Source organism: Nannospalax galili, unplaced genomic scaffold (genome assembly GCF_000622305.1).
Source record: "Nannospalax galili isolate Female #2095 unplaced genomic scaffold, S.galili_v1.0 scaffold512, whole genome shotgun sequence".
Lineage (NCBI taxonomy): Eukaryota > Metazoa > Chordata > Mammalia > Rodentia > Spalacidae > Nannospalax > Nannospalax galili.
The window spans coordinates 551,476-578,027 of NW_008331992.1; the positions used below are offsets into that span (position 1 = coordinate 551,476).

Sequence of the window (26,552 nt, forward strand, 5' to 3'; positions counted from 1 at the left end):
TTTTTTTGTAGAAGTCTGCTCTTACTTTCCTCCTTTGCATGAATTCCAGGGATAGAACTCAGGTCATTAGACTTGTAAAGCAATCATTTTTACCCACCCAGCCATTTCACCAGCCTGGCCCTCTTCATTTGTTTTCAGTGATTTCATGTGAAAAAGATCTAAGATAAATTTGCTATATTTTCCACTGTGGTAATTTGTAACTGACAAAAATGAAATATATATGTACATTTTAAATATATCAATTTTCTTTATGATTTTTAGTCATTTTATCGAGTGATGATGATGACGATGACATGACTAACAGAAGAGAGAGGATATCTCCTCAACCTGCAGACTCAGCATGTTCATCCCCAGCACCATCCACTGGAAAAGTAGAAGCTGCACTAAATGCAAACACCTTCAGAACAGATAATGAACTAAGAAGCAATCTAGCCGAATCAGAGTTAAATACAGTTACCTTGCCAAGAAAAGCAAGAATGAAGGACCAGGTACCTTTCCATTTGGTGACTTAGAGATTAAGGTTTTTCCTTTGGGATAGAATCTCTTTTTTTTACAAGGCAGTGTGCCAGTGACAGCAGAGGATAACTTACTCATTATTTCACATTAAATATTACTTGGAAGATTAATTAAATATTACTTTGGAAGAGCAATAACTATGTATAAAAATAAATTACAATTATACTAAAGGCTTAAGTGTAAAATTTCAACAAGAAAAAAGCCAGTATCAGTCTTATAACAAAATGTTAATATAGGTCCCTTATTCAAGATGACCAGAAATGTTTGGATTTCAGGTGTTTTTTGAAATATTTACATACACATAATTAGATACTTGGAGATGGGACCCAAGGCTAAAAAGGAAATTTGTTTTGCATATACATTATACAGATAGCATCAAGGAAGTTTTGCACATTTTTAGTGCACTTGTGTTTTCACTGCATAGCATCACTTGATTCAGGGTTCAGAGAAGGTTAGTATTCAGAAAGGGCAGGGTTTGTAGGATTTCAACTTCAGATTAGGGATGCTCAACATACACACTCATGAGGAACTGTTTTATAAAATCTAGAAGGCTAAAAGTTATTTTAACTTTAGCGTATGTCAGTATAATATTTTTTATCATTTTATATTTGCTATATAAAACTTTTAAAACATTCAAATGGAAAAAGATGAAGTGATATAAATAAAAAGGTTCAGAGAAATATTTATAATACAGATGATATACAATAATGAAATAGACTACTTTTAAAAGGGAGGAAATAGAACCAATGAGACGGCTCAACAGGTAAAGGCTCTTGATGCCAAGCCTGACAGTCTGAGTCTGATCCCTGGGACCCATGTGGTGGAAGGAGAGGACCAACTCCTGCAGGTTATCCTTTGACCTCTGCATGCATATTATAGTAAATGTCCCTTCCTCTGAATAAATACAAAATGCAAAAATAGGTTAGGGGCTGGCAAGATGGCTCAGCAGTTAAGAGCACTGACTGCTTTTGCAGAGGACTCAGGTTCAATTCCCAGCACCCACATGGCAGCTAACAACTGTCCTAACTCCAGTTCCAGAGGAATCCAGTACCCTCTCCTGACTTCCACGGGCATTGCATCACAAGGGGTGCACTTATATACATGTAGACAAAACACTCGTAAAGATAAAAAGTAAAAATAATAAATAAATGCAAAAATAATAATAATAACAACAAAGGATAGTGTTAGATGATGTCCCTTACAGCGTTTAGGACCTGTACAATGAGTTACCAAAAAAAGACAACAACTCATAATGTCTTTTGTTTTGTTTGTGTTTGGATACAGGGTCTGCCTCTGCCTCCAGAGTGCTTTAAAGGCATATGCCACCACATCCTGTCCTCTTATAATGTTTTTTTTTTTTTTTTTTTTTTTGAGGTAGGGTTTCCTTGTAACCCCAGCTGACCTGGAACTTACTATGTAGACCAGACTGGCCTAGGTCTCTGTGAGATTTTCCTGCTTCTGCCTCTGCCTTGGAATGCTGGGATTAAAGTTGTGCACCACCATGCCCAGTACCTCAATAAAGTTTTAAGTAAGTTTGCAATTGTATTTATAGCTATCCTTGCTACATGAAGCCAGCAGAGCATGGATTAGACATGCCATCAAATGTAAGCCACCACATGAAAAGTATAAATTAGGAAATACAGATTAAAGAAAATGAAGTATAACTGTAAACTAAATCCTAAATCGACTTACAAAATGAATACAAGACAGTATGTGGTCCTGGGACCAATCCAAGGGGAAAAGTACTTTCCTAATTTGGCTGTAGAAGCCAGGTGTGATGGCGCATTTCTTTAATCCTAGCACTCCTGAGGCAGTGGCAGGTGGATCTCTGTGAGATCAAGGCCAGCCTGGTTTATATGGTGAGTTCCAGGACAGCCAAGGCTATGGTAAGAACCCATCTCAACAAAACCAAAAAAGAAGAAGAAGGTGGAAAAAAACTAATTTAGCAGTAGGAAGAAAAGCTATAGCATTAGGGAAAACAATGTAAAAAGTACCATGAAGTTGTCAAAAAAAAGTGATTGGGGAGATATGGAAGATATTGGAGAGGAGGGAGTGGGCATGGATTTGATGAAAACACCTTAAATGCATGTATGAAATTCTCCGTAGTTTTTTTTTTTTTTTTAGTTTTTAAAAAAGAAATACACAAAAATACAATTAAAAAGTTATTTTTAAAAGTTAAAAGATATTTTGAAATTTTAAATATGCCCTGCTAGAGTCCATAGAAACCCTCTCCAAAAAGTCCCCTATTTCCCCAAGATATAAGGATATTATAAACATGATTGTTAGTCAGGCACTGTGCTTCATGCCTCCAGTCCCAGCATTTGGGAGGCTGAGGCAGGAGGATTAATTCAAGTTTGAGGATGCTCTGGAATACAGAAAGAATTCCAGGGCAGGCTGGGCTACCTTCTCTCTAAAACCAAAACAAAAGCCAAACAATAAAAGATTGATTATTAGTAAACATCTACAATAAATAAAAATAATTGTCCTGTAATATAGATATGGCTCAAGAATCATGGTACAAGCTGTACCCTGAACCAAATAAAATCAGAGGTTGGCAGATGGTTCAGCAGTTAAGAGCACATCCTCCTCTTCCAGAGGACCCACTTCCCACCAATTATGTTGTGCAGCTCATAACTACCTGTAACTCCAGCTCCTATGGGATCTGATGACTGACTTTTGCAGGCACCTGCACTCATGTACATACCCACACATTTACACATAGTTAAAAAAAAAATGAGAACTAGAGAGATGGCTCAGCAGTTGAGAGCACTGACTGCTCTTGCAGAGAACCCAGGTTCAATTCCCAGCACCCACATGGTGGCTACGAACCGTCCTTAACTCCAGTTTCAGGGGAATCTGAAGCCCCCTGCTGATGTCTGCGGCACTGCACAACATGGGTGCACTTACATTCATGCAGGCAGTGTACTCGTACACATAAAATAAAAATAATAAAATATTTTTTTTTATTATTTAAAAAAATGAGAACTAACTAATGTTCTGGATTACTGCATAATACTCGAGCATAGATAGCATGACAGGAATCTATTTGTTTGAGCTGAGCAGGTGTACATTTTCTTAAGAAAAAAGGAGAAAAAGATCTGGAGAGATGGCTTAGTGTTTGAAGAGCACTGGCTGCTTTTGCAGAGGATCCAGGCTCAGTTCCCAGCACCCATATGACCGCTAACAACCATTCATAACTCCAGTTCTAGGGCATCTGACACCCTCTTCTAGCCTGTCTGGACATTGCACAGCACAGGTGCACTTACATGCACATACTCGTACATGTAAACAATAAAAAGTTTAAGAGCGAGAAGAACTCCTGGAATTGGGAGAGGCTCCAAGGGAAGAACACCAAAATAAATATATTAAAAAGTAAATATATGCATATTTATGTCAGGTCCTGAGGAATAACCATAAAATTTTGGGCACATAATACTTGGTTGTTAAAATGAAAACCTTAAGAAATGAAAAACAAAATATTAATACTTGTATATAGTCTTAGAGAATGCCATTGCAAGCATGATGACACAAGCAAACATGTAATGGAGAGGTGAGTACGTTTGACGAAATGAGAATTACAGAGCAGTGTAGGGACTACCACAGGCTAATACCAGGGTTAATAGCAGTGTTTAGAAGTAGTGTCCTCTATGGCAGTTGATTTTTTTATATATTTTTAATGTCTTAAAATCATTGGGACTGGGCCATGGTTTGGTCATTGAAGTACCTGCACACTGCCTGGGGACCCTAGCCTAGCATGGATTGTAATCCCAGCAAAAGGGACATGTACATAAGTACGTCTCTAGGCACTCATTGGCTGACCAACCTTAGTCAGTAGGCCCAGGTTCCAGTGACAGATCCTGTCTGAAAAAAACAACAAACCCAGCTCCTAGGGAACAGCCAAGGGTGACCTCTGGCCTCCACATGTGCACATATGTACACACAACAGAAGACAGAGTCAGACCAATGAAAAATTATTAAAGGTAATGAATAATGTTCAAGAAAGGTAGCTACTCAATTAGCAAATACGAAATGAAAATGCCTTTAACTGTCCAGACTGCCAAATGTTTTTAAACTGTGATGATGTTTCTTCTTGGTTGGTATTAGGGGCGGTGGCATGTTGAGGTCATAAATTGGTTTAATACTGCTGGAGGACAATTTAGCAGTAATTCTTAATAGGAGCTAGAATTTCACTGCAGAAATGCCGTTTGGAGATAGTTTATCATGGGAGCAGATTGGAAAGCTGCACAGTATAGAAGAGTTCAGTTATTCAGGTTTTTAGATGGTATGCTCACTGGCATAGCTCTCATTTCAGTGACACTGGCAGGATGCAGATCTTTCAGGTTCTAGACTCCATCTTTCTACTGTGATTCAGCTAGAACAGATCTTAAATTATCCCATTAGTGAACTAATAGCTCTCATTTGAAGAATGACTATAAAGCTTAAAAACCAAACAAAGCCAAAAGGCCATGCCCAAAATTTTAAAATCTCTTTAATAGGTTCCTATTAATAATTTAGGAAAGTGATCATAATAAACAGTTTCTTACCCTGAAAAAGCAGTTTATAAAACCATAGACATATGTAAGAATTACATGCATTTTACTTTTTTCCCTGACTGACCTGGTGCTTGCTGTATGGACTAGGCTGGTCTGGAACTCGTAGATTTCCTCTTGCCTCTGCCTCCCAAGTTCTGGGATTAAAGACTTCTACCACCATGCCCAGCCTTTTGAATTTATTTAAACTGATACATAAAACATAAAAATTGTATATAATGTGATATCATGATATTTTGATATACTTACACATGTATAATATTTAAGTCGAATTTAAATACTGAGATATTTACCACATTAATATAGCAAAAACTTTCCAGCTCTGGCTTATTTTGGTTATTGTAATTATCTTTGTTTCCATTTGTGTGCCTGAGTAGTATTTTAGTGTGTTTACCATATTTTTGTTTCATTTATCAGTTGGTATACACTTAAGTTGTTTCCCTTTCTTAAAATTTTTATTGATTGATTTTTTTTTTTTTTTTTTTTTTTTTTTTTACTGTTATATTTTTTTCTCTTCTTTTAAAATTTTATTTTTTTTGTTTTTTTTTTTTTTTTTTTTTTTTTTTTTTGGTTGAGACAGCGTCTCCCTGTAGCCCCAGCTGCCCTGGAACTCACTATGTAGACCAGGCTGACCTTGAACTCACAGAGATCCGATTGATTGATTTTTATGTTGTATGTTGAATGTTTTACCTGCATGTAAATAAGCACACCCATGTTGTGCAGTGCCTGTGGAGGCCAGAAGAGTGCATTGGATCCCCTGGAACTGGAGTTAACAGAAAAGGTGGTTAGCCACCATGTGGGTGTTGGGAACCAAACCCAGGTCCTCTGCAAGAGCAGTCAGTGCTCTTAACTATTGAGCCATTTCTCCAGCTCCTGTTTCTTTTTCTTGCCTACTGTAGTTAGTATTATCGTAAATGTGGAGTGCAGATGTCCCTTTAGCAGACTGGCTTCATGTCATTTAGATAGAGGCATTAGTGGATCTTAGTTCTGATTTAATATTTGAGGACTCTGCATTCTGTTTCTTGAATGAATGTAGTAACTGACATTCTTGAAACAGTATAGCAGTATAACCTTTTCTCTACACCCTTGCCATCATTTGTTATCTTTTAAGTCTTTGTGATACTGTTCTCAGTGAGGTGACACTTGACTGTGGTTTGATTAGCATTCCCTGGTGATTAGTGATACTGACCATTTTTTCCTATACATGTTAATAATTTGTACATTGCCTTTGCTAAATGCCTATTTAAATCTGTTGCCCTATTTTTATTTGTTTCATTTGTTTGAGAGAGGGTCTCATTTAGCCCATGTTGTCCTTGAACTCGCCCTGTAGCTGAGGATGACTTTAAACACCTGCTCTTCCTGCCTCTACCTCTCAAGTGTGGAATCATAACATAAGCCACAGGGTCTGGCTTGCCTGCCTGATTTTTAATTAGCTTATTAATATTTTTTCCACTATTGAGTCCATTATATACTCTGGATAGTCTCCCTTTTCAGGTATATAGTTTGCAGCTTTTTTTCTTACGTTCTGTAGGGCTTCCTTCTCATTTTGCTTACATAGTGCAGAAGCCTTTTAGTTTTATATAGCTTTTTATTTCTTATGTTCTCAGTGTCTTATGTGAAAAGTCCATGTCCATTCCATCATTTGGAAATATCTCTTCTGCATTTCTTTCTACTTGTTTCATAGTTTTTAGATTGTATATCAGGTTTTTAATCCATTTAGAGTTTATTTTTATATATGGTCAGAAATAGGAGTTTATTTTTAATGTGCATGTTGATTATCCAGTTTTTCCCGCACCATCTATTAAAAAAATTGGTGCTTCCTCCAGTACATTTTCTTAGCATTTCTGTCAAAAATATGTTACCTGTAGCAGGGTATGGTGGTGAGCACCTGTAATCCTAGCATTTGGATGGCTGAGGCGTCTTGAGCATGAGACCATCACAGAGACCAGCACAGATGACATAGAGATCCAGTCTCAAAAATCCAAACAGGGACTGGAGACATAGCTCTGCTGTTAAACACCAAGGCTCACTCTTCTAAAGGACAAGAATTCGGTTCCCAACATCCACATTGTTAGACTCTCTCTGGCTTCCCTTTTCTTTCTTCTAATGACACACACACACTCATCAATAGAAATAGAAATAAACAAAGCAAAATTGGTTTCCTGTAAAAGCATGGGCTTTGATTCTGTTCCACTGGTCTATGTTCCATTGGCTAGCCTATGTGTCTATGTTTTAATACCATGCTGTTTTGATTATGATAACTTTATAGTATATTTTGAAGTCAAATGACAGCTTTGTTGTAGCTATTCAAGGATTTTCTCTTTTCCATTCTTTTCTTTCTAGTCCTTTTTTTTCTTTTGTGGTTCTATAAAAAGTTTAAGATACTTCCTAGTTCTCCAGAAAGTAGTGTTGGTACTTGGATAGAGATTGTACTGAATCTGTAGAACTCTTTGGTTATTATGGATATTTTGACAATATTGATTCTTCAGATCCATGCACACAATATTCCTTCCATTTGTTCATATGTTCTCTTCATTTCTTCAATATTACATTTTTGTTGTAAATGATTCACTTCTTTGCTTAAATTTATTCCTAGGTATTTTATTTTTGTTTTGTTGCTACTATAAGTAGTATGTTTTTTCTTGATCTCTTTTTCAAGTCTGAAGTGCTCCAAAGAGAAAAACTTTTTTAGGACTAACATGATGTCCAGGAAGTTTTAGCTTTTGATTTTTGGATTAGGGATGCTCAGTCCATAAAATATATGCCAATATTCCAAACTCTGAAACGTTTTTCATATCAAATATTTTAGATAAGGTGTACTCAACTTGCATAAATATAGTTAACTTTTCATTGAGATTAAAGCTATGTAAAATATGTGATAGATTTGAACTTGTGAGTATGAAATAATTCAGGTAGATCTAGTAATTTCTTTATTTTTTTATATTCTATTTTTTATTTTCATTTTATGTGTATGAGTGTATTGCCTGCATGTACGTGTGTGCACCTGTGTCATACAATGCCGTGGAGGTCAGAAGAGGGCATCACATTCCCCTGGAACTGGAGTTAAGGACGGTTCGTAGCCACCGTGTGGGTGCTGGGAATAGAACCCAGGTCCTCTGCAAGAGCAGTCAGTGCTCATAATCGCTGAGCCATCTCTCCAGCCCCTATTTATTTTTAAACTATTTAGTGTGGGAAAGGGTGCACATCCCACAGCACACATATGGAAATCAGAGGACTAGTCAAGTCTATTCTTTCCTTCCACTGTCTGGTTCCTGGGGATTGAACTTGGGTCATCAGGCTTGGCAGTGGGCACCTTGCCCACTGAGCCATCTCTCTGGCTCCAGATCAATTAATTTCAATATATAAATATGTAAAATATCCTTTTGAAATATAAATACTCTTCTGAATGCTTGTTTTCTGAAGAAGTGGTGATTTATCTAAGTACTACAACAGGTCTCTGTTAGCTAAAACTCACCCAGCTTTTTCCCCCTAATCTGTCCAGGTACATTAGCCCTTTTTAGTAGACATTCTTACCTCTTATGTTTTTCTGTCTTAGGAAACTAAGACTTAAAGAAGTTACTGAATTTATTAAGATCATGAGTTGATGTTTAGGCTCTGGTTTAAACACACAGTCTGTGTGATTTGAGAATACAGGTCTGTTTTTCTTTTTTAAAATCATATTTTACATGCATGTGTTTTGGCTGCATAAATGTAGGTGCACTCTATTGTGCAGTGTCCACAGAGGCCAGAAGAGGATGTCGGATCCCCTGGAACTGGAGTTACAGGTGGTTGTGAGCCGCCATATGGGTGCTGGGAACTGAACCTGAGTCTTCTGTGAGAGCAGCCAGTGCTTTTAACGCTGAGCCATGTCTCTAGCCCCAAGAGAGTACCGGTTTTGAATGCTATGCTGTTACTTGAATTTTAAGTAATAAGTAAAGTATAACTAAAGTAGAAGGGATTTACTTTGATACAAAAATTGTAATTTCTATATTATTTATTGCTGAGGAAGGAAAATGAGTTTTATGCTATGATAATGACATTTCTTCTTGGGTCTTTGCATGTTTAGTTTGCGGCCTTGTTATAGTGACTTACTAAGTTAAACCTTTCCTTTTCCTTTTCAGTTTGGCAATTCTATTAGCACACCTCTAAAACGCCGTAAAGTGAATGCTCATGAAACTTTAGTTAGTCCTGTGTCTTTAAACTGCCAAAATTCCTATGAAAGTGTCATTTTAAATTGCCGAAGTATACGAGTAGGAACCCTCTTTCGACTGTTAGTAGAGCCTGTAATTGTAAGTACTTTCTTATTTTAAAAAAAAAAAAAAATTTGTTTTCTCCCTGTAGCCCCAGCTGGCTTGGAACTCGCTCACTGCGTACACCATGTTGGCCTTGAACTCACAGAGATCCGCCTGCCTCTGCTTCCCAAGTGCTGGGGTTAAAGGCATGCACCACCACACCCAGCATGTTATTTTTATTTTATGTGTATAAGTATATTGCCTGCATCATGTATGTAAGTAACCTGTTTCATGCAGTGCCCCTGGAGGTTGGAAGAGGGTGTAGGATTCCTCTGGAACTGGTGTTACATACAGTGGTTAGCTGCTGTGTGGGTGCTGGGAATCAAACCTGGGTTCTCTGCAAGGGCACCCAGTGCTGTTAACCACTGAGCCATCACTCCATAAATACATTCTTAAGCTATGGATGCACTAGAGCAAGATTCAGAAAAGTCGATCATTAATATGTAAAGTTTGTTGAGAAGTTATGGAATTTGTCAAAATTATTTAAAGATTTCAGATTGCTTTAAGAGTATATTAATAATAACTGCTCACCATTTAAAACTAGTGGATATGTGGGTATCATGATGTAAAATTTAAAAGTAGTGTTAGATTCACTATAGGAAGACACATGTGGTTCTCCATATAAGTTCTGTCTTTGATTAGTATTTTATTGTACAGGTTGAGTATTCCCTAGTCCAAAAATCCAAATTTCTTTGAAATCTTTAACCTTGAATGTTGACAGGATGCTCAAAAATATTTGTATTGCCAGGGTATGGTGGTCTATACTCCAAGCTAGTTTGAAGATTGATAAATCAGGATCACCTGATTCCAAGACTGGCTTGGAAACTAGATGTGGTGACATGGTTACAAGCAAGCACACAAACAAAATGGACCAGGCTGGGCATTATAGTGAGAGAGGCATATCCCCCTATCTCAAGGAAAAAAAACTGAGTTGGACTTAAGAGTATAACTCAGTGGTAGACACCAAGATTAGCATGTCTAACATGTTCACAGCTTTGAATTCAATCCTCAGTAGTGGCAGGGAGAAGAGGGTAAAATTTTGGATTTGGAGCATTTAAAAAGTTTTATTTTCAAATTACGGGTGTATAAATAGTAAAGTCTAAGCAAATACTCCACATAGAAGTCTTGAAAATCTGAACCTTTCTGGTCCTCAGCATTTTAGAATTTTGGAGAAGGAACATTCAACTTGTTTTTGCTTCTCATACATCTGTTTACTCTGTCAATAATGATCCATCTTTTTAATACATTTCAAAGTATTTGCTTCCTTTTGTGATTTTCTTAACTTTTGAAACATGCAAAATAACCACTGATTCAGATTTATTAGACTGTGTTCTTCACATTGAAATAATTAGTTAGAAAAATCAAACCATTTTATAACCACCAGTAACTGATTTAGGTAAGAATTGTCAATGGATACTAAAACCATTATGTAAAAGATACTTTAAGTATCTTTCCTCACATTATTTCATTGCAAATGGACAGGTAGAGGAACAGTGGAAAACCTAGCAGTCACTGTCTTGGGCACGTGAATAAGCTTGTAGCATCAGTAGTGAGACTGCCTGACATTTCCAGTGTGACATGGTGGAGGAGTTCGGCACCTCACCTATATGCTACTTGTAGTGAAGACTAGAGTTGATAAGTGAAATATAACCTTGACAGAATAATGGTTGAAAAAAAGTTAAAACAAAGGTAAATGGCCCATTTAGAGCAGTTATGGAAATTTAATTATGAACTGTATGTTGAAAGACGTTAATCTTGATTTCTTAGATGTGCTCATGATGTTTTGGTTGCTTAGGAGAACCAAAACGTCTTAGAAAAAAACATCTTTTTTTAGAAGATACATGCTGAAGAATTTGGGGATGCTTAAGCATAACATTTAAAGAATAATGCAGTAGATGTATGAAGATATAACAGTGAATCAAGGAAAGGAATATTCAGGGTTCATTATAATATTCTGTCAACTTGTGTAATAAACGTTCTAAGTACTTGGAAAGAAGATGAACCATGCTTTCTGAATTTTTTTTTTTTTTTTTTTCAGATGGCAAGTGGGTGGTGGTGGTGAATAGTTCTCCTTAAATTTAAGTGCATAGTATATGGCTCAGGTTTTCTGCCTGTTTACTTGTGGTTCATACATGTCATTTAAGGTATATGGAACAAATATCTCCATAAGTCAATACTAACTTATCTTTTTGTTTTTAAAGTTTTCTTTAGATTTGATCAAGATACATCTTGATGGTAAGCTATTTTATATCTGTTCACTCACTAAAACTTTGTCTACATTAACACATTTTACAGGAATAAAAACATTAAATATTTACAGAATTAATTAGCTAATATATACATATCTTAAAGGGCCCTGTATCTTCATGCCATTTTATTCCATAAATGCAACACAACCTGTTTTATAACCTCCTTTATTTGGAAAAATTTGTATGTTTTTAAAAGGTAATTATTAAAGAGTTATTTATTGAGCATGATAAATGTTAAATTTTAAGCTTGTATTTCCTCCATTCGTGGTTTTGCCATCTTAAAACTTGATTTCTTTTCCATTTCTTTTTTTTTTTTTTTTGGTCTCTATTTCCCTCCAGGACCAGAAAGTGATCCTGTAGAAATTATTTTAAATACCTCTGATCTAACTAAATGTGAATGGTGTAATGTTCGGAAATTACCAGTAGTATTTCTCCAGGCAATACCAGCAGTTTATCAAAAGCTGAGCATGCAACTCCAAATGAATAAGGAAGATAAAGTTTGGAATGATTGTAAAGGACTGAATAGGTTAACAAGTAAGTTTTGTAGACAGATTACAGTAACATAGAGAGTATGTGAGTTCTGGAAAGTAGGTTTTATGAATTCATGCACCATGTGAGAAGTACAAGCAATGTTTTTCAGGTCATTTATTTCATTTAGTAGAATATAATATACATACTCTATAAAGTGGGTATTACCTGCGAGGAAAAGCATTCAGAAAGCAGAAGGGCCAAAGATAAAACCTGCATTTACCCATTTAGAAGTTTGTAAAACTGAGTTAAAACTCAAAAGATCTGTAGTTTGTAACTGTCTTAACTAAGTAAAAGTAGCTTAACTGATGTGTATATTAAGTCCATCATATAAAGCTGGAATCTTTGAACTAGAAAGTTTTAAAATGCATGAAGGGGTCTTAATCCTTTAAATAGATGTGGTTCCCCACATTGTTTCCATTTACCTCTAACATTTATGGAATGGCACACCTGCTTATAAGATAAGTACATTTGGGACTGGAGAGATGGCTCAGCAGTTAAGAGCAGTTGAAGTTCTGATAGAGGACCTAGGTTTCATTCCCAGCACCCACATGGCAACTAACAACTGTCTGTAACTCCAGTTCCAGGGGATCCAGTACCCTCTTCTGACCTCTATGGACATCAGGCAAATACTCAAAAGTAAATAAAAAGATAAATAAATTTTAACAATAACTGTAATCTCAGCTTAGTAATGAGTAAATGCCAGTTGTTAATGTAGTTGTAAAAGTTGGCACTCGCCTTTAATCCCAGCACTCAGGAGGCAGAGGCAGGCGGATCTCTGTGAGTTAAGGACAGGTGGGGCTACAGAGAGACCCTGTCTCAAAAAGACCAAAATAAAAAAAGTTGACACATTAGTGAATAGCAGCCTTGCAGTTCTAGTATCTGGAGATAATACCATGTTCTTGGCATTTTCCTGTTAGTCTTTGGTAAAATGTTAATTGATAGGAATTTAAGGCTATAAATTGGTTTTGACCCTTTTAGAAGAAGCAAATTGCCTACATCCACAAGTAGATTTGTTTGTGAGCTACTGCTAGATCTTGTTCCTTTTTTTGGTACTTCATGTAACATTGTCAGGTAGCACTGCCCTTTCTTCCATTATTTATTGTGTCCTTTATGTGTCAAACACTGTTATGGACATTTATTCCAGAACTTGTACATCTTGCAAATAATTGGTTGATACTGTGTGTGTGGGGGGGGGGTATGTGTGGCGTGCACAGGAATGAAAGCCAGAGGTTGACCTCAGGTGTTGTCCAGCTTTTTGAGACAGAGTTTCTCACTACCTGGGACTCATTCACCGTGCAGGCTGGCTGGCTTACAAGCCCCAGCGACCTGCCTCCCCAGTACTGGGAGCACATGCCACTATTCTCTGCTTTTTAATGTGGGTTCTGAGGATCAGACTCAGGTCTACATGTTTGGAGGGCAAGCATTTTACTAACTGAACCATCTCCCCAACCCTCCTTTGGCTTTTTTAGACAAGGCCTCACTCGGAATTCACTCTGTAGCCCAGGCTTGCCTCAGATTCTTGGCCATCCTCCTGCTGGAATTAAAGCATGAGTCACCATACCTAGCACTTGTTTGTGTGCTTTAAAATGACCTGTGTACTTATTTTATTCTTCCAGCCTTATAGCTGTATTTATTTCTTTACAGGTTTAGAAGAACAGTACATAATTTTAATTTTTCAAACTGGCCTTGATCCTCAGGCAAATGTGGTCTTTGAAAGCATAATTACTGACATTGGTATAAAGAATAACGTTTCCAACTTTTTTGCGAAAATTCCCTTTGAAGAAGCCAACAGTAGACTTGTGGCCTGTACAAGAAGCTATGAAGAGAGCATCAGAGGAAATTGTGTACAAAAAGAAAACAAAGTTAAAATGGTGATTGTGTTTAAATGCTTTAAGTGATTTTAATAGTGGGTAATTCTGTTTATTTTTTTGTGATGATGAGTAGCAAATCCAGAGCTTTACATGTGCTAGGCAGACACCTTGAGCCACACCCTCAATAGTAATGAGGAATGCTTTTCTTCAGTGCTGCTCATTTTCATGTTTGTGAATTCCATTAAAAAAAATTTTTTTTTAGATGTGATTGTAAACTGCTTCATACTAAAGCACAAATAGCACTTGGCTCTGGGATCACTCTTAGTTCCTTTCCATACTCCTAAGGTTAACCTTTCCTTTTTCTCTCATCTATTTTTCTTTACACTGCATTCTAAGCACACATATACATACACTGCTGTATTCAAATAAATTGTTATCCTGTGTCCTAGGGCTCAAGTTCAGGTCTCTTGTGAGTAGTACACATTTTTATTTCATGAACAACATGGAAAGTAAAGAATATAGCTTGACTTTGTCAAAATTTACATATTATTTTATGTGTATGTGTGTATTGCCTGCACGTAGGTAAGTGCACCTGTCATGCAATGCCCATGCAGGACAGAAGAGGCTGTCGGATCCCCTGGAACTGGAGTTAAGGACAGTTGTTAGCTGCCATGTGGATGCTGGGATTCGAACCCTGGTCTTCTGCAAGACCAGCCAGTGTTCTTAACTGCTGAGCCATCTCTCCAGCTCCAATTTGGTTATTTTTATATTTGTTTTGCTCAGTTTCATTTTTTTTGGTTTTACAGTCTTGATATCTAACTCAGGTTGACCTCAAATACACTGTCCCTAGCCCATACCTCTTAGGTTCTGGGATTATAGGTGTATGGCACCACACCCAGCTGAAAACTTTTCTCCTTTTTTAATTTTTTTAATTTGTTTGTTTATGAGGCAGGGTCTCACACTGTAAACCTGCCTTGCTTGGAAGTCTATGTAGACCAGGCTGGATTAAAGGCACCACCCGCCTGACAACTTTTTTTATACGTATATATATTTTTTTAATTTTTTAGAAGAAGCATTTCATTGCAGCTTTAACATACTCAATAATACTCTTTTTAATGCCCTATTGGGCAAGCATTCTGCTTCTCCATTAAGCTAGCCCCAAGTTCTAGTCTTGTGAACTAGACTAAACTAGGCTTCACATATAGTGGGGGCTCTGGGTATAAAAGGGGGGATCCTGCCCCTTTTGCAGAGTTGGGTTAGAGAATAAAGCCACAAAGCATGTGGGGTGGACTCAAGGTTCAATGAAAGACTCTTCCCTCTAGGAACTGTTAAGCTCACTGAACTGTATGTTCTCAAGCACCTCTGCCCCTGCTACCCATGGATTGACTAGCAGGTGAACTTAAGTCAGTCTTCACTGTTACCAGATGTTATGGAGCGTTGTTTTTTTTTTTCGTTTTGGTTTTATTTTTTTATTTTGTGTGTATGAGTGTATTGCCTACATGTATGTAAGTGCACCTGTGTTGTGCAATGCCTGCAGACAACAGAAGAGGACGTCAGATTCCCCTGGAACTGGAGTTTTATGTATGGTTGTTAGGTACCATGTGGATTCTGGGAATTGAGCCCTGGTCCTCTGCAAGAACAGACAGTGCTCTTAACCTCTGAGCCATCTCTCCAGCCCCTCTTTGGTTTTTTTGTTTTGTTTTGTTTTGCTTTTTGAGACATGTTGCTATGTAACCCTGACTGGCCCTGAAGAGACCAGGCTGACCTCAGGCTTATAGTGATCCTCCTGCCTGTGCCTCCCAAGTGTTAGGATTATAGGTATATATCACCTTGCCTGGCCTTCTAATTGAAAAACTTTTGGTGCCAGTTGTGATCATGGGCACTGATAGGGTATGCTAGAGAAGCGGAGGCAGGAGGATCACATGTGTAAAGCCAGGTGTAATGGTGTATGCCTTTAATAACAGCCCTTCGGAGGCAGAGGCAGGAAGGAGGATCTCCTAGTTCCTATTTCTTGAGTTCCAGGCCAGCTAGGGCTGCATAGTTGAGACCCTGACTTTAAAAACAAAGCAAACGAAAACCACCTTTTTTCTGTCTTGCCTGCTCTTTTTATTGAAAAATTTCCCAATTAACTTTGTAAATTGGTAAATTCCTTCACCAGGTATCCTTTGAATCTAAAATACAACTTAGAAGCAAACAAGAATTCCAGTTTTTTGATGATGAAGAAGAAACTGGAGAGGGTCATACCATCTTCATTGGACCTGTAGAAAAGTGAGAAAAATGAGAGTTTTTATATTTGCAATACTTAAATATTTTCTCTGTTTTTGTATGTTTAATGATTTTTTTTTTATTTACTTGATTACAGATTAATAGTGTATCCACCACCTCCAGCTAAGGGAGGCATCTCTGTTACTAATGAGGACCTGCACTGTCTAAGTGAAGGAGAATTTTTAAATGATGTTATTATAGACTTTTATTTGAAGTAAGTTAACCTTTTAGTAAACCTTTAACATTCTGTCAAGTTATATGTCTTTTTAAATCTTTGTTTTCTAAAGTCTGTTTTGCTCTTAATTTGTACCATTGCCACATGCTCTGAGACACGTCAGAAGTCATTTACTCCGACATTAGCTGTTTCCACATTTTTTAAATGCGACTATCTAAAAGACTTAGGAGGGTTAAATGCGATGATATATGTGAGGTAGTGTTGACAGTGCCCAGCACAAAGTTCGCACAAATAGTAACTTACTATGCATGTTTACTGGTTTGTATTGTGAAATTACTACATGTATAAAACAAAGTAGAACTTAGCTTCAATACATCCAGACTAATATTTTCTAGCTTTATAGTTTATTTCAATATATTTCATAATGCAAAACATGTTTTCAAACTTGGTTGTTGAAACTTGCCCAACCAATTGATGTAATAGACTGGTAGTGGAATTCATCTCACAGTTTGGAAGGAAAAACATTACTCCAAAGGATGATTTGGGGGGAAGTGGAGTATCTGTTTGGGTGAGAATTCTTTATGTGTGCTATGTGCATGCATATATGTAGATAGAGGTCAGGACAACCTCAGGTGTCATCCTCAGGAACTCGGTCCACCCCCTTTGAAACAGGGTTTTTTCCTGGCCTCAAGCTCACCAATTAGCTTAACTAACTTGCCCATGAGTCCCAGGGATCCTCCTCCCCAGCACTGAGATTACAAGCTCATGCCTCCATGCCTGGCGTTCTTTACATGGGTACTCAGGTCTTCATCCTTGCAAGATAAGCACTTCATGAACCGAATCATTCCCCAGCCCAAGAATGAAGGCTTTCCTACCTTACCCTGCCCTCCCCTCCTTTCCCTTCTTCCTCCCCTCCCCTCCCCTCCCTTCCTCTTTCCTTCCCTCCCCTCTTCTTTTGAGATAGAGTCTCTCTGTAGCCCTAGCTGACCTGGAACTCATTATGTAGCCTGGACTCAGGCTACCCTGAGCCTCACAGAGATCCACCTTCCTCTGCCTCCCAAGAGCTAGGATTAAAGGCATGTACCACCACGCCCAGCCTTTTACGTTTTTTGATTGACTGTTTTTTTATTATTATTATTATGTGCTTGAATGTTTTGCCTGGTTGTACGTAAGTGTGCCTGTGCATGCAATACCCACAGCAACCAGAAGAGGGTGTTCAGTCCTCTGGAATTGGAGTTACAGATGGTTTTGAGCTGCCATGTGGGTGCTGGGAAGTGAACTCGGGTCCTCTGGACATGCAGCCAGTGATCTTAACTGCTGAGCCATCTCTCCAGCCCCAAGAATGAAGTTTTAATCAAAGAAATCATAATTAAATTTCTGTATATGCTTTATGAAAATTTAGATGAGGAATAATTTCAGAAACCAAATTAATGAACTTGAAGTTATGAGGAAATGATATTTTTTGTTAAAATATAGGACCAACAGGACTCCAGAGTTGATTAAATAAATATCACAGTGGCTGGAGAGATGGCTCAGCGGTTGAGAGCACTGACTGCTCTTGCAGAGGACCCGGGTTTGAGTCCCAGCACCCACATGGTGGCTACAAGCTGTCCTTAACTCCAATTCCAAGGGAATCTGAAGCCCTCTTGTGACTTCTGTGGCATTGCACAACACGGGTGCACTTACATGCAGGCAATACACTCATACACATAAAATAAAAATAATAAATAAAATATTTGTAAAATAAATATTATGGATGGTGGGCCAAATAATTCCTACTTTTCTGGCTCATACAACCTGCTAAAAAATGTTGGCACAAAGTAAAGTATTAAGTGCGGAAACAGACTTAGGTGGGATGGCACAAGTTGCCTTTTAGGGATCTATAATAGAAAACAACAGTGCCAATGTATGGTTCTAGAAACCAAGTTCTGTATGGAGATAATAGAGGAATTAAAATGAAGGAATCGTTACTTCTAGTGCTTTTTAATTATGAAAATACGTGAAATTGTCTGGGTAAGGATATCAAATAAGATAAAGAGCCATAAGGGCAGGCCTTGAGTTCCTTCGCAAGATCCCGGTCCTAAGGAAGAATAAACTGTCCTTCTTTTCCATTGGATACAATATCAGTGTCTATTGGGAAACCATCCAACGTCAAGGCATCTATATTAGTTTTCTCATTGCTACAAATACTGACAAAGGGTGCTTAAGAGAGGGTTTGTTTTGGCTCACAGTTGGAGGGCACAGTCCATCATGATGGGAAGTCAGGGCAGCAGGAGCATGAGGTGGGTAATCATAGTGCATCTGCAGTCCAGAAAGCAGAGAGTGGTGAATGCTGGTACTAGGCTCATTTTTTTCCTTTTCATTCCGTTTAGGATCAAAACCCATGCAGTGATGCTACCCGGAGTTAGGATAGGTCTTCCCATATCAGTTAACCCAGTCTGGACACTTGGTCACACACATGCCTAGAGGCTTGTCTTCTAGGTGATTCTATATCCTGTCAAGTTGACAGTACTGACCTTCACAATGCCTCCATACCTCTGCTATCAGCGGAGGCAGAGAACCTACACTTCCTCTGCTACCAGGCCTAATACAACAGCGTCCAAGAAGTACAGCGGCACGGGAAATCTGCTAAAACACAAGACTTAGATAGCACCCAGCATCTCTAGCATTCAAGATCTCCAACTTTCTATTGAAAAATCAGTATCTCTCCAAGGTTAGGAAGATCTCAACAGTGAATTAGAATATACATCAACACCAAGAAGACAACAGATACTAGAATTACAAGACATTTAAAGCATTAGTGATTAAAAGTATTTTGATGAACACCAGGACCATGTGTGAAACAAAACATGAAGGTAGAAGAAATAAATTGAAAATTTTAAATGAGTACTATAGGGGCTAGAGAGATGGCTCAGCAGTTAAAAGCACTGACTGCTCTTATAAAGGATCTAGTACCCACATGGCGGCTAACTGTAACTTTCCGTAACTCCAGTTCCAGTGGATCCGATTGAATGCATGTGTGCACTTAACATACATGCAGGCAAAGCACTCATAATCCTAATAAAAAATAAAATGAACGCTATAAAACCTAAACTGAAATAAGTACAATAGCAGAATGGAAAGTACAAATGATAGAAGTAGTGAACTGTCTGCGGGAATACCCTGCCTGCAAGAAACTTCAGAGATATTGATATATGTGCCCTGGAGGAAATAGATGGAAAAAGATAGACCACACAGACTTTAATAAGAAGGCAGAATAGCTGGGCTTGGTGGCCCACGATGAGGCAGAGTCAGGAGGATATCAATGAGATCAAGGCCAGCCTGGTCTGCTTATCAATTTCTAGGCCAGCTGGGCCTATAGGGAGATCCTCTCTCAAAAAAAAAGAAAACCTAAAAAAATAGAAAAGGAAGGAAGTAACTATATTAACATAATAGACTTCTTAATTTAAAAAATTGTTAGACACAGTATTATTATATAATGATAAAATGATCCACAAAGAAAATGTAGCAACTCTAAATCTGTATGTACCCTACAACAGAGCTATACAATTCATAAACCTGATAGTCTGAAAGTAGAAAAGGACAAATAGTCATGTAATTGGAGGCATCAGTACTACTCTGAACAGTTGCTTGGACAACTAGAAACAAAATTAATAGGGAATAGAAGAACTCAGCACTATCAACCAATAGATTGTACTTGACTTTAGGAAGTAACATACTCACAGTTAACTACATCCTGTTTTCAGGAGCAGTATTTTTCCTTTTGAAGATTTAATGGTAATTGAGTGTTTTACAGTGAGATAAAATTCACTGTATTCTGTGGCAAGAAAAACTGCCCTAGATTTTAAATAACTTTCTAAGACTTCCTTGGGAACTAACATTCTGCAACATTAGCCCCCTCCAAAAAAAACCCCCAAACTCAGAACCTGTTAGTCCCGCTCCTGTCTGTATGATCTTTCATGTTCTACAATCCATATATAATGAGATCATGTGGTATATGGGCCTTTGTAACTAAATTTTTTTAAAGACTTATTTATTTTTATTTTACATATATGAGTGTTTGCCTCCATGTATGTTTGTGCACCTCATGCTTATCTGGTGTTCACAGAGGCCAAAAGAAGGTGTTAAATTCCTTGGAATTGGGGTTACAGGTAGTTATGAACCACCATGTGGGTGCTGGGAACCAAATCTGGGTCCTCTTCAAGACCAGCAAGTATTCTTAATACTGAGCTATCTCCGTAGTCCTATGACTAGGTTTTTACTTAGTATAATTTTTTTTTGAGGGGGGGCTAAAGAGATGGTTCAGTGGTTAAGAACACTTGTTGTTCTTACACAAGAATCCCAGCACCCACATGGCAGCTAACACTGACCTCCATGGGCATTGCATGACACGGGTGCACTTACCTGCATGCAGGCAATACACGCATACACATAAAATAAAAATAATAAATAAATTTTTTTTTAAAGTTTAAAAAAAATTTTTTTTGATCCTAAGTATAGCACTTCATTTCTCCTTATTAAATAACATTTCATGGGGGTGGAAAAGATGGCTCAGTGGTCAAGAACACTGGTTACTCATGCTGAAGACCTGGGTTCCAGTTCCAGTGCACTTACATACATGCAGGCAATACATGCATACACATGAAAATAATAAAATAAAAATATTTTAAATAACATTCCATTCTATGTTTTGTTTTTCCATTCTTTAGGTAATTAGCATTTCTGTCATTAATAATTTTATTTTGCTACTTTGAGTAATGTAACTATTTTTATATCAAATGAGCTGTTCTCTACTGGATGATTATTTTTTGCTTAAAATAGATATTTGGTGCTTGAAAAACTGAAGAAAGAAGAAGCTGACCGAATTCATATATTCAGTTCTTTTTTCTATAAACGCCTTAATCAGAGAGAGAGGAGAAGTTCTGAAACAACTAATCTATCGTAAGTCAAATTCTTCTAAGAGACAATACAATATCAACACATTAAATCATTTTTCCTGCTGTATTCGTCAGGAAATAATGACAAGGAAAAAAGTCAGTACATATTTTATATGGGTACAATTTTCCTTAACTTTTTTAAAAATTTCTATTCTCAAGTGCTTGAATTCATAGATAACAAAATGAAGGATGATATTTAACACCCCCGTGCCCAAACTTTGTGGTTGATGTGCTTGTTTTTAAATCTGCAACCAGAAAAGATGTACCAACTCAGGGTTTATGTTCAGCTGCCTTAAAATAATACTGCAGTAGTTTTAAGGAATAACTTTTTAAAAAGCATTTACTTACTGAGCAACACAGAGTTTTCCCCTTTATAAGTCACTGTATATGAACTGGAGCATTACAGCCATTTTAGAAGGTAATAATTTATCTTTTTCTTACAGAATACAACAGAAACGACATGGGAGAGTAAAAACATGGACCCGACACGTAGATATTTTTGAGAAGGATTTTATTTTTGTACCCCTTAATGAAGCGTGAGTAAGAATTTCATGTAAATGTGATTGTAGTCTTTTAAGAATGTGCTTATGAGATGGATTCATTTTAACACATCTTTCTGAAGTTTGTTGTAAACATTGAAAATGCTTGTATATATCGAAGAAGTGAAGTGAATGCAGTTTCCCAGTGACTGATAGAAGATGTTGAATTTGGCATAGTAGATTGGATAGCTTGTTCTGATTTTATGTTATTGGTCAAGGTGGAACAGAGTCATTTAAAAAATGATGCTTGTGTGCTAGAAAATACTCTATAGAGATGATTACCATATTCAAAAAACTGATTTGCTTACAAGAAGAATTTGAATCTTTAGTTTAAAATACACTTTTTGTTTTTAACAATAAAGGAAAAGGTAGTTGGATTTATGCCATTTGCTCACATTGAAAGTTATGCCATCAGGAGCAGTTTTCTAAGTACTTAAATGGACATGCTTAGAGATCTCATTATTGTCCTCCAGTCACTGTGGAGGTATGGATGTATAGTATAGCACTGCAAGTGTGTCTGTGTGTGTGTGTGTGTGTGTGTGTGTGTGTGTGTGTGTGTTTCAATTACAAGACCTATGCTCTGTACTTAGACCAGTCAAATGGATAACCTAGGGAGAACATCAGTTATAGCTACAAAGCACAACTTACTCAAAGCTATTTATTTTTATACATGGTATAATACTGAAAAAGAAGTTTTAAATATCTTTATTCTGTCTTGGACTTTATCATATAAAGTAACATGAACTTATTAGAAAGAGGAAAGCTGTTTGTAATAAAATAATAATAATTTTAGATTAAAATATAATTTGAGTCATTACACAATTTAGGAATGGGGCATATTCCCCTTTAGTCACTGTTAAGTCCTCCTGCTAAGGAGGTTTCTACCAGTGCTTCCACTCCTCTTCCAAGTGGTAGAGAATAACCAGAGATGCAGGGCTAATACAGGATTCTGCACCAGGACTGTGCCCATATGTTGATAAAAAAGTAAAGTTCTGGGTTTTTGAGGTTAGAAGTTATTACATGATTTAGAGTTCTCCTTTCAGTCAGGAAAAAAGAAAGACATTTTTCCTGCTTTTTAAATGAGGCAACAGAAAATTCATGGTTTCTCTATATTTATATAGTTAAGGAATGTTTAAAGCTGTTAGAGAGTATGATCACAGCTATAGGTTGAAAATCACCACATTATACCATTTCATCAAAATTGTTTTTATTGATTTTGAGTCAAGATCTCATAAAGCCATGTTGTCCTCAAACTGGCTTTGTTGCCAAAGATGACCTTGAACTCCTGCTCCTCCTCCTTCCTAAAAGTGAGATTACAGTGCTTTGCCACCTTGCTTGGCTATATTATCAGTTTTGAAGCACATTTTTCTTTATTTTGACATTTCTAAAACTGAGATAGAACTGTGCTGAAGAGTTATTGGAAATGAGGAAGTTGATATGTTCTTTCTGCTCCCCTAGCCTGTCCTAAGTCCCATCTTATCCTGAGAATTAATACCTAAGAATAGGAAAGAAGTGTTCATCCACCTGGCCTTCATAATACTAAGGATCAAACCAGTGTTTATGACCTTCATACTGAATGCTGTCACATGAAGATAGTATTTTTTAATACCACCTTGGGGGTCATCTGATACAGAAACAAGATTATTGAATAACTAACTGACTAATGTCATGTTCAGCTTGGGGAGATAGCTCAGTGGTAGAGTACTTGCCTAACATGGCACACTTTGGAGGTGAGGTGTGAATGCCCTACCACATGATAGATTCTTTACTCAGATAATAAGCCTTCTTATATCTGTAGCTTATCTGTTGCATCCTAGCACATCATCCTGTGACAAATAATAATTCCTCAAAGAAAGTTGTTAATGACAGCCTAGACTATACAGCTTCTTACTGAGAATTAAAAAAAAAAAAGCAAAGCATTGTTCACAAAAGCTTTCAAAAACATTTCCATTGATGTTTATTGCCAAATATGATAAGCTTTTATAATAATATATTTAGTAGTGTCATTTGTTTTACAGTGCACACTGGTTTTTGGCTGTTGTTTGTTTCCCTGGTTTGGAAAAGCCAAAGTATGAGCCTAATCCTCATTACCATGAAAATGCAGCCGTGCAAAAAAGTTCAACTGCAGAGGACAGTTGTATTGCTACTTCCTCCAATGAAATGGACAGTTATTCACAGAACTCTCCTGCCAAGCCTGTAATTAAGAAGATGCTAAATAAAAAGCATTGCTTATCTGTAACCAGTTCAAGTGCTGGACAGGAAGAAAGTGAGCCTTGTTACCGGAGAAACACATACAGTGTGAAATGCAGTGTGAAAAAAAAAAATCATGCTATAAGTGAACATGAAGAACCAAATAAAGGAGAATCTGCATGCCAGGAGGTTGTTGATAGGACTAAAAGTGAGAATGGCCTGCAGGATGAATGTTTAAGTTCTATACATCATCCAGGTATGTACTGATATGTTTTCAAAGAGTTAAGAAAATCAAAATAAAAATATTTTAAAGGATCATATAATTTTTCTTGTCAGCATTACTGAGGTAGAATTTACTTAGTAACATTAACTTCTTTCATGGCTATATCTTGTTTATAAATATATTTATTCAGTCACGGTGGCCAAAATTTAGACTCTCCATCACTCCCAACAATCCTTCCTTGACCCCTGGAAGCACAGGGGTCCAGTCTGAAGTCTGAAATGCTCCAGAATCTGAAACTTAATCACCACTGAAAAGTTCAACACCTGACCTTGTGTCATAAACATACTACAAATGTGTGAAAATAGCTTCAGGCAGTGTATATATGGTATACACAAAAAAATTATTTCATGTTAGGCTTCGGTTTCATCCCGTCATATTATACATATCTTATTTGCAAATAACCCAAAATTGAAAGAAAAAATTTAGAGTCTAAAACATTTCTTGCCCAAACATTTCGGATAAATATTTAACCTAGATGTACAAGCTTCACGCTTTCTACTTATAAGAGCTTGAATTTATTTTTATTTCATAGGAAATTTCCTCTCTTCAAAATAAACAGCAGTCTCACAGGTTCAGTTTACAAGATAAATATTTTCAGTCTCATCAGTGTTCAGATTGGTTAATTGCGTCTTAGTGACCAAAGGCAGCAAGGCAAGCTTTGTCTTTCAAACAGAGTGGGATTCCTCATTCTCCTTCACTTTGTTCAGTAGGAAGAGGGTACTGCTTTTCTTTTCTATTTCCTTTCAGCTCTCAAAAATTGCTTTTCAATTCCTTCAGTTAGTTTCTTATTTCTAGCCCCTTCAACAAAAGTCTGAAAGTTCTAGTCAAATTCTTAAATTTGATATCAAGACACTTGACTCTCCAACCCACAAATATTCCATATGCTGACTTGAGCGTTACACAATGTATATGTACATCAAAACATCATATTCTTCCCCATAAATGAGTACAGGATACCCCCTTCCTCCAGCTCCTGAGTATCAGACCCAGGGCTTCACACAACTAGACATGCTCTACCTATTACTGAGCTATGATCTCCAGCCTCAGAAATAGGTGCAGGTATTATGTGTCAAATAAAAATTATGTCTGTTCCATAAAATCCATAATACTATGTAAAGTCTGTGCCCTGCAAACATTATGAGTAGACTATCATCCATCCATCCTTCCATCTGTCTGGTAGTGTTTTGAGGCGGGATCTCACTGTATAGTCCTGGATAGCATCAAACTAATTAAGATTTGCCTTCTGCCTCCCAAGTGCTGGGAAATCTTGAATTATGGATTTAATTCTAGCACATGGGAGGCAGAGGCAAGCGGATCTCTTTGAGATTGAGGGCCAGCCTGGTATGCATAGTGAATTCATGGCCAGCCAGGATCTCAAGAATTATAGAAAGCTGTGAGTACTGAACACATTCTTGGTTCTTCCTCAATTTGTATTATCTTAGGAATTTGGGGTTGGCTCTGCTGCCACATGCCTGTAATCCCAGCATTTGGGAAGTGGAGACAGGAGGATCAGGGATTCAAGGCCAGCCCTAGGTACATTGAGACCTGTCTCAAAAAGCCAAAAAAGGGAGAAATCTTTTGTTGAGCTCTTGTGAGGATTTTGTTATACTAAGCTGCATAAAGACCCACAGCCATGAAATAAGAAATGGAGAGGGGAAATGTAGGAGACAGCAGAAATGTCCACTAAAAGCCAAGCAGATAGATACTTACCTAGCTTATTTTCCAGTCTAGTTCATTAGGGTACAGTTAGGCAAAGTAGCTAATCAAGCAAGTACGTAACCTGTAATTCTTTGAGTTTCAGTGTTTTAATTCTTGAGTAGAAGTGGAAAACAAAAAAACTAGGAAATTTCCAGAATAGGAAAATGAAAATCTCCAGAACAGTAGTGACAGCTTGGGTTTTTCAGTAAGAAGCAATTGGGAGGCAGAAGCATGGGGACAAGGGAATTTTAGTGTGGTTTCTCTTCTTTTTGAGTCTTTGAAATTGACTGTGAGTAAGGACTGATATAACTCAGTGCTAGAGTGCTTGCCTTGCATTTGTGAGGCCCTGGGTTCAGTCTGCAGCACCACCAAAATGACACTATCAAGAACAGTATTAATTGTGTTAGTGGGTAGTTCCCACACTTGTGAATACATGGTTATTCTTGGGTATTCGTAGAAGATTGGCTCCAGCCTTACTTCCCCCAGGGTTATCTAATTCCTTTGTTGCTCAGGTTC

General features: G+C 37.3%; 1 protein-coding gene across 5 annotated transcripts in view; it reads left to right on the forward strand.

Moving 5' to 3' along the window:
• Positions 1–26,552, forward strand: part of Senp6 (SUMO specific peptidase 6) — a 104,349-nt gene that overhangs the window by 68,536 nt on the left and 9,261 nt on the right. For all 5 annotated transcript variants that reach the window (XM_029560596.1, XM_029560597.1, XM_029560599.1 and 2 more), the window contains 10 exons: positions 262–488; positions 9,188–9,355; positions 11,560–11,593; positions 11,947–12,141; positions 13,783–14,009; positions 16,108–16,217; positions 16,312–16,428; positions 21,211–21,330; positions 21,770–21,862; positions 23,884–24,311. In XM_029560596.1, the coding sequence (XP_029416456.1) occupies positions 262–488; positions 9,188–9,355; positions 11,560–11,593; positions 11,947–12,141; positions 13,783–14,009; positions 16,108–16,217; positions 16,312–16,428; positions 21,211–21,330; positions 21,770–21,862; positions 23,884–24,311 (1,719 nt within the window). The remainder of the gene's footprint in view (positions 1–261; positions 489–9,187; positions 9,356–11,559; positions 11,594–11,946; positions 12,142–13,782; positions 14,010–16,107; positions 16,218–16,311; positions 16,429–21,210; positions 21,331–21,769; positions 21,863–23,883; positions 24,312–26,552) is intronic.